This window comes from Copadichromis virginalis, linkage group LG3 (assembly GCF_057382275.1).
Source record: "Copadichromis virginalis isolate Kocher_CV1m ecotype Utaka linkage group LG3, C_Virginalis_male_GT1.1, whole genome shotgun sequence".
In the NCBI taxonomy this organism is placed as follows: domain Eukaryota; kingdom Metazoa; phylum Chordata; class Actinopteri; order Cichliformes; family Cichlidae; genus Copadichromis; species Copadichromis virginalis.
In genome coordinates this window covers 20,432,413-20,443,650 of record NC_140620.1, presented here as the reverse complement: position 1 = coordinate 20,443,650, position 11,238 = coordinate 20,432,413, and the positions used below count along the sequence as shown (strand labels likewise).

The 11,238-nt window shown below is 39.7% G+C and overlaps 1 protein-coding gene across 1 annotated transcript; it reads right to left on the bottom strand.

The window, feature by feature from the left end:
* Positions 1-4,993: 4,993 nt before the first annotated feature.
* LOC146713309 (Fc receptor-like protein 5) lies at positions 4,994-10,383 on the bottom strand. Its single transcript, XM_085446701.1, has 5 exons — positions 10,283-10,383; positions 9,607-9,642; positions 6,990-7,253; positions 6,665-6,910; positions 4,994-6,589 (listed from the first exon to the last, which is right to left on the bottom strand). Exons 1-5 carry the CDS (start codon positions 10,347-10,349, stop codon positions 6,372-6,374), a joined length of 831 nt encoding a protein of 276 aa, XP_085302827.1. The 5' UTR covers positions 10,350-10,383; the 3' UTR covers positions 4,994-6,371.
* Between the last annotated feature and the right edge of the window lie 855 nt (positions 10,384-11,238).

Genomic DNA, 11,238 nt, shown 5'->3' with positions numbered 1-11,238 from the left:
CTGTGGCTGGGTGGGGGCTGGCTGGTGCATAGAGTCAAGAGAGGATGTGATATTTTCCCCAATTTGCTTTGCTAAGTCAGTGATCAAGCTGCTCAACATGTCACTAGTGACAGCCTGGGTGTGTGTTTGGCGTTCGCAAGCAGCTGGTGTGGAGCTAGCTGCTGGCATTAATGGTGAGTGCATCACTGGCTGGTCTACAGTGTGGGCACCAATACCCGGGACTACTGGCCTACCCCTCCCAAAAAACTTTGGAGCAATCTGATGACCCCTCCCCAAACAAAGGTCATATTACTCCCCGCAGAGAACAGATCAGGCAAAGCGCTATCCACAGTTTCCTCACTTAACATGTTGGCCCAAGTGAGATATCACTGTTCAACAGCAAAAAAAAAAACGAGCCTAACCCCCACACACAATTATGCAAAACTTCACAAAACAATGAAATGTGGGGAGAAGAAAAAAAAACATCAAAGAATCAAAACACCATAGAAAATAAAATGTTGTTTTCTCCTCTCAATTAAAACAGGCTGTAAAAGCCAATATCAATAGAGAAAAAAAAATTACAATCCGTGCCTGTATAATTTGAGGCAACAATATGAAACAGTGACAGAAATGATCACCTACGTATTTGCCCTTTAAGTTCACACGTGACAGAGATGCCTGCAAGCCAAATTACGGGGCATCGATCACACATGCGATATAAAAACCTGTGAGTCAAAGCGCAGGGCACAGGATACTGGCACACAGCTGCAGAGAGGAGGCGGGAAAACAGCGGCAGCAGAAGGAGGAGGGGTGGATCGCGGATTGGCGATGTGACGGGTCAGCGGCACCAAGTGTAACCGGTGTGATTCTGCGTTGTGTCTGATAAAAAAGGTAAAAGAAAGAAAGACCTCCAAGTAAATAATTTGCCCACTCCAGCTCCTCTCCCACAGGGGAATTGTAGAAAAAGGGGTGGCATTTATTTTTACATTAAACATAAAATATGCATTTACACGTAACATATTTGACATAAGATAAAACAAAAACAACATGAAATCTGACATACCTGATAAAAAAGGTAAAAGAAAGAAAGACCTCCAAGTAAATAATTTGCCCACTCCAGCTCCTACGACCAAATACAGACAGTGGGGAAGAGGATTAGCTCAACCCACCACAGCTCCCAAGCTAGCAAGGAATACATATTCATGCTATCATTTATGGCGCCTAAAACACATTTATGACACACACATACTACACACTTATAACATCTTACAAAAACAGGCTCAATAATGACAATAACTGAATTAAAATCGCAATCATAAACATCAGGGTGGTTAAATATGAATTATGTGTGCTTTAAGGTGCTGGAAAGAAATGACACCCACCTCTCCCACAGGGGAATTGTAGAAAAAGGGGAGAGGCAAAAGGGGTACACTGTATTTATAGTATTGCACCAAAGAAGAAGAAAAGAATGAGGAGGGGCTCTAACTGATAATGAACACAACTACAGGCTTGGAGGTCCTAAAAGTCAGGTATAAAAGGAGAAGTTTGGGGGTTTAGAACACATTTTGTGTAATTATAACAATGTTATTTATGACTCTGTTACACACGTAGTGTGGCAGCTGCACCCTTGGACAAAAGTGGATTTATCCCAAAGACAAAACTCCTAGTTAGATAATGTGTGCGCTGCAGCGAGGAGTGTTCAGCCCTCAAAATTGGAGATTCCTCCGATGTAAGGGCCCGCATCTTTCCTCATGACTGATAGAGGGGCAGCAACCACCTCTCAACTCCTGCCGTTCAAGAGAATAACTAAAATATCATTGACTTCTACCTTTCGACCTCTCAAAGTACTTTAAATATCCGTATGACAGCTTTGACCATCATATGTTTTTGTGAAATTCTGAACCAATAACTGGATGTGCCCGCCTTGTCAGGCTCAGGAGAGACTCGGAGGCAGACCGTCTCTAAGTTTCACAATCTATTTACACACAGACACCAGGTGCAGATATATACAGTTGAGGGGGTACGGGAAGAGGGTCTCCGGGGAACACAGGCATGGGAAGGGGACACACGGGGCTATGTACACAATCCTTCGCTGATGCTCAAGTTAGCTCCGACTGCAGCTTTAGCTCACCAAACAGCGGTCCTCAGGCTGACGAGAAGTCTGGCACAGGGAGGAAGAACAGGTAAGTTGCGGCACGAAAGAAACTCGTGGAAAAGCTCAGACTTGCAATGACACTGACGAGTGTTACACAATAATCCAGCGAAGAAGCATTCTCGGCAGCCGCCTTGAGAAGTGAGTGTGGTGATGAGACGATTGCTTGCAGGTGTCTGAGCCAGGGGCTGAAGTCATCATGACTACGCCCTGGTAGAGCGCAGTGCGCAGGAGGAGAGTGAGAGACGCAACACAACAAAAACTCTTGTAGCCATACAGAGTCAGCCGAGAAGGCACAGGGTCATGACAGGCCTACTTGAAATGGAGTCTTTTGCCAGCAGTTCTGTACTTTATCAGGATTCTTTGCTTTTCCAGCAGAATAACTTCCAGCAGGCTGTTCTGGTTACAGAACAGCCTGCTGGAAGTTTGTCTCCAAAACACTTGCTAAAAGTCTTATTTTTTTTAATTCATATGGGAAAAAAAGTGTTTTTATTTGTTAGTGTAGAGAAACAAATTATGTGGGAATTGTGAAAACTCCGTCATTGCAAGTCACCTATGACTGAAACTGAAAAAACTGACATAAACCTTTAAAACTTTAATTTCAAAAACAACAAATTAAATCCAAATTGGGGGGTTTTTTTTTGTGGTTAAAAAAAAATTGGAAATATCTCAAATTTATCTTTACACAATCAGGGAATTCTGTCCCTCTATGATGCAGTATAGATATAATCTGGAATGATATTCAGTTTTTCTCACTGAGTGTCCTGAGTCAGTGTGAAACTGAAGTATTTATTTTTTATTGTTTTCTGCTTGTGTTATATTCATAGTTCATAGTCTTTAGTTTTGTCACTGTCTTCCTCGTGTTCCACATTTAGTTACTATTGTCTCCATGATTCATGTTCCCTCTCTGTTTCCCTAGTCAGTCATGTCTCCTGTTTTATTTTATAGTCCCTTGCCTAGTGTTCAGTTTATTTAGTTTTGCTTCCTCCCTGTCTCATTGTGTCTGATTAGTTCCAGTTTCCCTCCCGTTTCCCAATCCCCTCATTATCCTTTGTGTATTTAGTGTATATTTGTCTTTCTTTGCCTGTCTGTATAGCTCCCCCTCTGTTTCCCATGTTCTCTTTCACCAAAAATCACAATAATTTTTATCCATGCGCAAATACTACTAGTAGTAGTAATATTCACAGTGAGTGGGCAATTCAGGGTTCAGTATCTTGAACAGAACTCCTCAAGAAACTGGTAAATTTCATGTACCAACCAACCAGGCCATCTTAGATCTTCAAAATTAGTTAATATTAATTTTCAAAGTGTTATTAGTCTTCATAGCTGTCACGTTAGCAGACTGTTTACCTGTAGCCTTTATTCAAAATGGTATCTTAAGCCAAAAATTATTTTATCAGACCTAAAAAACACACAACTCAGACATGAGGATTGATGTATATGTGAATATACATTATTAACCTTTCTGTCTTAATTGTAAAGTCATTCTTATTTGTGTAGCAGATTTAAATCCACAGAATCTGTCCCAAATGCTTTAAAATCAGGTAGATTTTGTCACGGTCCTGGGTCAGTGACCCAGTGTTTTGAGTTTCTTGTGCCTCTGAGTTTTCTGTATTATGTTCTTAGTTCTCTTTGTTGTCCCAGCTTATTCTTTAGTGTAGTGTCTTAGTTTGGTGTTCTTGTATTCTGTTTAGTTCTCTGAGTATTTGGCAGCTGCCCTCTGTGCTTCTTAGTTGCTTTGTCTCCCCTAGTCTAGTTTGCATCTGTGCTAATTCCTGTTTTACTTTGAAGGTCTGTGTCTCATGTGAGTGTATCTTACTTTGCTTCCTTGTCTCGTCAGTTCTGATTTCCCCCAGCTGTGCTCTCCTTCTGTGTCTCATTCCCCTTGTTACTTCCCAGTGTATTTAAACCCTGTGTTTCTCTGAGTCAGTGTCACGTTGTGCCTCATGCTGTGTGGATCGCCCTGTGTGTTTTAGTTTGTATGTTTTTTTTTCCTGCAGGCCAATAAAGCTGTGACTTTGAGTTAACACCTGCAGTCTGAGCGCCTGCATTTTGGGTCCACATCTCCTGCCTGCCACGATTCATGACAGATTTACACCACATTTACAAAAGACACGAAGAGTAACATGTATTTTTGTACTAATTTAAATAAGAGCTTTTGTTTTATCCCATAGTTGTGAAATACAGGCTTAACAGTGAAACAGTTGGTGATACACTTCATACCTAATTGCATAAACATTGCTCTCTCCTACATAAGCTCCATTATAAGTTAAAAGAATTGGTATTAGTACTTGTTAAATGCAGTACTGGCCTGTGTAGTGATCATGTGTGTCACTCACACACACACACACACACACACACACACACACACACACACACACACACACACGACTAATCATCCTCTTTGAGATTGATTGACTTATGTTATTATTGTGCAATAGCATGTCAAAATGCTCCTAACTGCTGATATTTGTCCGCCTAACCTGCTTACATCTCCTTGTTCATGTGAAAAAATAATTTCTGCATTTTAAACAGCTCGAATCGCATAACAAGGCAGTGACATCATTTCAGAGAAACTGAGCCTTTGGTCACGAGATATTCTAAAAACAGACACAGGCTTTATTTGGACATGCGACTTTACTGGACCTTTACTCGACACAGGCTTCAGTGTCAGACGTAACATCACTAGTCCTGTATTTACTTCTTATTGGATCAGCACCAGTCACACATCACTGCACTTTGGGGCCCTAAAGGTAGGAGGGGCCTATTGAAAATGTCTGATCAAAGTAGCTCCCCCTCTACCTTACACTATATGCTGATATTCACAGTATTACGGTAAACACCATTACAAGAGATCCACTATATGTTTAAGCCATGATTTTATTTTGTGAACCAAACTGGACAAATTTCCTGAAACACTTTGCTGGAAAAGAGAAATGCTTATACTTCTATGAGTCACTAGAGGGAACCAAAGGACAACAAAAAACAGCTTCTTCAAAACACACAACAGTCTCAATCTATTGTAATCTAGAGTTTTAGCTTATTACCTGCAGCTGTCTGTTGTGTTTTTTTAAAGAAGACAGAAATATACAAACAGTATTTATAAAATATGAACATATTTTTCTAGTCTATGAACATGTTAATTTCCCCAACCATGATGTGGTTAGCACACAACCCTTACTAGCCGGTACACACAGAAACAAATTAATAGTAAGTTCGTGAGTAAATTTCATTGATAACACATTTAAAACCAAAGTGCTTTTATAATTCTGTCTAGAAAATAAAAAAGAGAATATACATATTCAGTCTGTATATGAAATAACCCAAGAGCACCCAATCCTTCAATCACAGTTCCAGAAATGAGAGGTCTAAAAACACAGAGACAGAAAAGGTTCATCTTCAGCTGAGTCTGAAACTGTTATCTGAGGTCTGTTGGGAGGTGATTGAAGAGACTGTGCAACAATAGCAACAACACCCAATTTTGAAATGAGCTTAAACTGCAGGATGATCACAAGTGATTAAGAAGGCCTTAATGATCTGGAGGGAAAATACAGACACACTATTTCTACCACATATGCAGGTTTGACACCATTTAGGCTTTAAACACAAACAGCGTCTTAATACTGAATTCTATCATTCACAGGGAGCTAGTGCAAGCCTGCTGACACTGTACTAATGTGATCTCTTCTCTCAGTCAATGCAAATGGATAAAAGATTAATGAGTAACTCTGGTATACAGTGTGTAACAATAGTCCAATTGAAATCAAACAAAGCTATGCATGAGCCTTTCCAAATCAGAAGACCAATCAGAGAGCACAGCACTAAAACATTAAATCAAACCTTAAAGAGTATCTGCATCATTATTCAGGGTGAGTTTGATACTAAGAGTGTGTTAATGGGTCATATAGTACTTTGTGACTTCCATGCTTCTGCTGTGTTAATCAGAGATGAGCAGACCAGTGAGAATAAATAAATCTACAGTCAAACTTTTGTGAACCTGCTCTGGAAGTATTTCAACAAAAGCAACATAGAGTAAAAAATGAGGCATGACACTCCCTCTGTCTTTGTGACATCATCAATCTCCTGGTCCAGTCCCTGTTAAGCCTGTGTAGGCGGGATCATCACTGTCACAGGAGGCATTTCATGGAGTCCAGCAAGGTCAGAAAGGAAAGTTTGATTTATTCTATTTAAAGAATTAAACAATAAACAGCTGCCAATCATTAGGTTATTAGATCATTGATTATTGATTATTGGCTCTGGATAAATATAAAGACACCATAAGGAGAGTGGAGATAAAGTATGGACAGAACACCACCAGGTACCGGAGCAGGGTCAGCGTGAGCTGTGAGTGTGTTGAGGCAGAGGGTGGAGCTCCAGATGTGGGCTGGACAGAAACTGTGCTCAAGGAAGAGATGGGTGGTTTTAAGGCAGGAAGTGGAGCTTTGATTGGAGGTCTACCTATAGAGAGAATCTGATCTGTTCAGGTGAATACATAAATAAAATAAAAGGTGAAATCAGAGTGAAGCTCCTCACCTGTGACAGTGATCCAGCTGGATGGAGACTCTCCATGACCACTGATGTCACACTTGTAGAGGCCTTCATCAGACCTGGAAACATGCTGGATGGTCATGTGACCTGTAGGCTCTTTCCCGATGAAGACTCCATCTTTGAAGAAAGCAGCTGGGAAGTTGGAGGGAGTGGTCTTTGTTTTACAGAGCAGAGTGACGTCATCTCCCTCCATCACAGGGAGGACAGGACTCTGCAGGATCACTGATCCACCTCAACACAGAGACAAACTACAGCATTTCATCCATTTACACACAGCTTCATCAACACTAACTCCACACACTCAGCTTACCAGTGACTGTCAGGTTAACCATGTTACTGATGGGACCCTCTCTGGACTCACACCAGTAAACTCCACTGTCCAGTGGAAAGACATAACTGATGTTACAGGAGGAACGAGCTGGTATTCCCCACCGAACTCCACACTGAGTCCTCTGTTGTTTTCTTGTGTTTCTTGTCAGATTCCATCTCGTAGAGCTGTCGTCCTCCTCACAGCTCAGAGATACAAAGTCACCTTCGAAGAACTGAGATTGGTTGGGGCTCACAGTCAGATGAGCTGTGAGGGAGAGGAGAATACAACCTCCATATTTCTTAACAATTGCAAACCTTTTAAAACCTCTAACCACTGTGATTGGCTGCTTCTCTGTATGACAGCTTGTGACTCCTAGCAGTGTGCAGGTAGCACCATTCCTAAATTGTCAATTATTGACTTGGATTGACATTTCATTTATGGTTTTCCAGATTGGTTTGCTGCTTTTGGAACATCTGACATTCCCACTCATTTGAATTAATGGGAGAGCATTGGAGCTCTATATCCACTGGCTGGCTTAACTTTTTTTTTTATATATATTCAAAACACAACAGTGGTTGCCTTTTTCACACACACAAAAAAAGTTAATCATGGAGTTCCACAGGGTTCTATACTGAGACCATCACTTTTCACTTTCTTGATGCTCCTACCTGCACTATTATTAGAAAATAGTGACTAAATTTCAAATTATACGCCAATGATACATGTTGTCACGTTACTGTGTTATATTCTACCATGGATTGTACCATACACGCGTTTGTGTATGATACATACACGATACATACAGTAACTATGTATATTTTTAAAATGTACTAAAATTAACTTAATAGTTAACATAAACTGGAGAACTTACATACTTTGTAATGATGTACAGAACAATACTCAAAACAGACAATCTGAAGAGCATTTTTACAGATGACCAATTCATTACATTTCCTGATCAACAAACTAGTTTGGATAGTTGTGCTTGTCAAGCACAATAACAACAATCAAGATGCCAGGTCAGATCAGAATGAAAATTCTCAAAACCATTAGTGCAACCTCTACAACATTTAGTCATTTGTACACATCATAGTTGCAATTTCTCCTTCCTCTGACCAAATTGCAAAGGCTCTTGGACAGTTGTATCAGTTGCTTTCATACAGTTCTCTGCTGTCGACGACATTATTATTTGCTTATGTCATGTCAGTCAAAATGAACTATACTTTTGGATGCTGAATAGTTGTTCCCAATAAAACTAATAGTCTTCATTTCATTGCTTGAATCATTACATACAAAATTGGTAAATTAGTTTTCAAATGCTCTCCAGCATTATTATTTTTTCCTGGAAATGTCCCCTAAATTGAACATTTTCTCTCAGGTGAACTGGAGCTTTCCCTGACAATGAGGTGTGTGAAGTAATAGTTGTAACCAATGACAAGCCACTTGTTCACAGTCACTCATGGATCGATCCAAAGAACCCTCAATTGGCAAGCATATATGAACCAAACAGGACATAGTGTGTACCATGTCTACAATTCTGTGACACAGAAATGGAAGGTCAGCATCGTGGAAGAGGGGTGGGGAAGAGGGAGAAGACGCCAAATACATAGGCAGATCCCTAATGAAATCAGGGCAAACTTGTGGACCATGTTGTCAATCACTGTCTCAAAATGGATGAGGCTGGTCGGAGGATCCAACCAAATGTTGGAAGAACACTGTGAATTTAATCAGTCAAAAATTTTGTAGGGAGAACAGGTATGTATAGTGTTGGACAGTAATCCAACATCTCATAATATCTCATGTTTAGTGTACATTACTGTAATTTTACTGTACACGGCTGTACAAAAAGTGTATAGTGCTGTCTTGAGCACTTTCAGGTAGTGTCACCAAGTTCTGACCTTTTTTGGAAAACACTGAGAGAATACTGTACACTGTCATAATGGAAACATGACAAAGCCACTTGACTATCTTGTTCATCAAGATGGTGTCAAGACTTCTCATTTTGATGACACTGGCAGTTTCATTGACATGAATACTTGCTTTTGAGGACTGGATTATCGATTTTGAGCAAGTGAACTGCTTTTGCAGGTTATCCACTAGGATTTGCAGCTTGCACCAAATGTTTCGAGAAACAGTTGGTTCCACTGCTGTGCAAATGTTAATAGTGATGTGAGAAAAGCACCAAAGTGACTGAGAAAAACTGTAATATCCAAATCTGGGTGCATCAAAACAAACACAATGTTTCCAAGAATATCATGTTTGTTTGTTTTGTTGTGTTTTTTGAAAAAAAAAAGGCTCTGGATGTTAAGCAGTTAAAGTTGTACTGTCTCAGTATGACATGAAAGTGGGACAGGATGTGATGTCTCTGAGTTTCACCACAACATGCACAACAGTAACATGTAACTACTTCTCTTTTCTGGATCCCATTACTTTGAAAAATTAAAAATGTGACAAAGATCCCAAAAATAATGCATTTTCATATGGAGTTAACTGCAGGCAAGATAAAATCTGATCTATCCCACCAATGAAAAGCCTCTATGAGCTCTTCTAAAGCACTTTACAGACTTTTCTTTTATTAGAGCTGCTGAGTTTCCAACTTTGACAGACGTTTACTGACCTTGGTTTGTTGTGCAGATCAGTAATAAGGTCACAACTAAAGAAAAATGATACTCAGGTTAGTTTCAGGTTTTAGACTCAAGAAGGCATGCACAAAGCATAAAAAGAATTTTTAAAGTCACTAAACTCCACTTTTAAAGCTTTTAACTCCACAGTATCGCAGATCAAATGCAGTGGAGAGTTTGGTCTTTGGCATCTCACCATGAACCTATTTCTATTTCACAGAAAGCATCCTTTAAACGTCATCTTTCAAAACTGGAAACACTGTAGTTTAAAAGCAATCTAAGCTGACAGAAGTGTTTTAATAACATGCTTTTTAAAAATGTCAATTTAAAAAAAATAATTTTACATTAAAAACACAAAATGAAGCTAAAATGTTGTTTAGAGTTTGTGGGGACCTTAATAATATTTAACATTTTAAGCCCCAAGCCTAACTGATCTCCTGCCTTTTGCCCCCGTATCAGGGGGCGTTGGGGCTTAAGAGGTTAAGACTGTTGTTTCTTAAATTCTCTTTTTTAATCTATTTAGACTTTGTTAAAGAATATCATGGGAGCTGAAAAATGCTATAGGAGTACCAGAACAACTTAAATGAAATTAAATGTTATTGGAATCAAACTCAACAGAACTGCAGTGCAGATGTCAGCTAGTGTAGTAATAATTCATTATGTTGTACTTACAGAGCAGCCACAGCAGTGATATTTCTTCCATTCTTTCTCTTAATGGTGTTATTGACATTTTGATCATAGTTAAACATCATAGTCACATCTCGTTGGACACTCCTCCTTCCTGATTCTGTGAGACACTGTGGTTTGGCTTTGCCCCCCTTTAGCTTTATGAGAAATGTTCCTTTTCATGATTCTATAAAGTGAGGAAATGAGAAATGCTTCGTTGTTTTACGAACCAGAAAGACCCAAACTACTCTTGTCATGATAGTCTTTGTTTTAATATTTATCCTAAAATTTAAACTGCTTGTTTCTTTCCACTGTTTGTGACGTCAGTTCAGCTAAGAGGAAATGAGATTGAGGTGTTTTTTTTAACCTGAAGCAGAGAGCCTCTCTCTGCTTTAACCACTAAAATGTGGTGAAAAAAAAGGGTACAGCTTGTCTGGTTCAAACTGGTTTCAACCTTTTTGCTCAGCTGACCCACATTAAACATCCTTTTCCCGTCTATTGTCGCAAACCAGGCCGCATGGTATCATTCAAAAAGCTATTTATTTGAAATGAAGAAATAAAACAGAAGCCTTATACAAACCATGGATTTTGTGGTCAGTACAAACAGTGGTGTCGATAAGTTCATCGGTGGAATAATGGCATACACAACATTGTTTAGTGCTAACCCAAACGAAACAGAACGAAAAACCACAGGGTATCTCAGAGGAAAGCACCACATAGTGACTGGAGACCCTTTTCACTCCCAATGCATAACATACAGTACCAATGATTTGTCACATGGCGTCGGTATGTTAAGTTTTGGGATTAGAACATGTTAGTGACTGAGCTCAGATGGCCTTTATAGAGCACTGGCACGCTAGGCCCAGTTCTTGCCATTGTCATTAATTGGAAATGAACTACTCTACTCCTCTAATACCTGCAAACGAGGCACAAAACAGAAAAACAAACAGGCCGACAGAAGG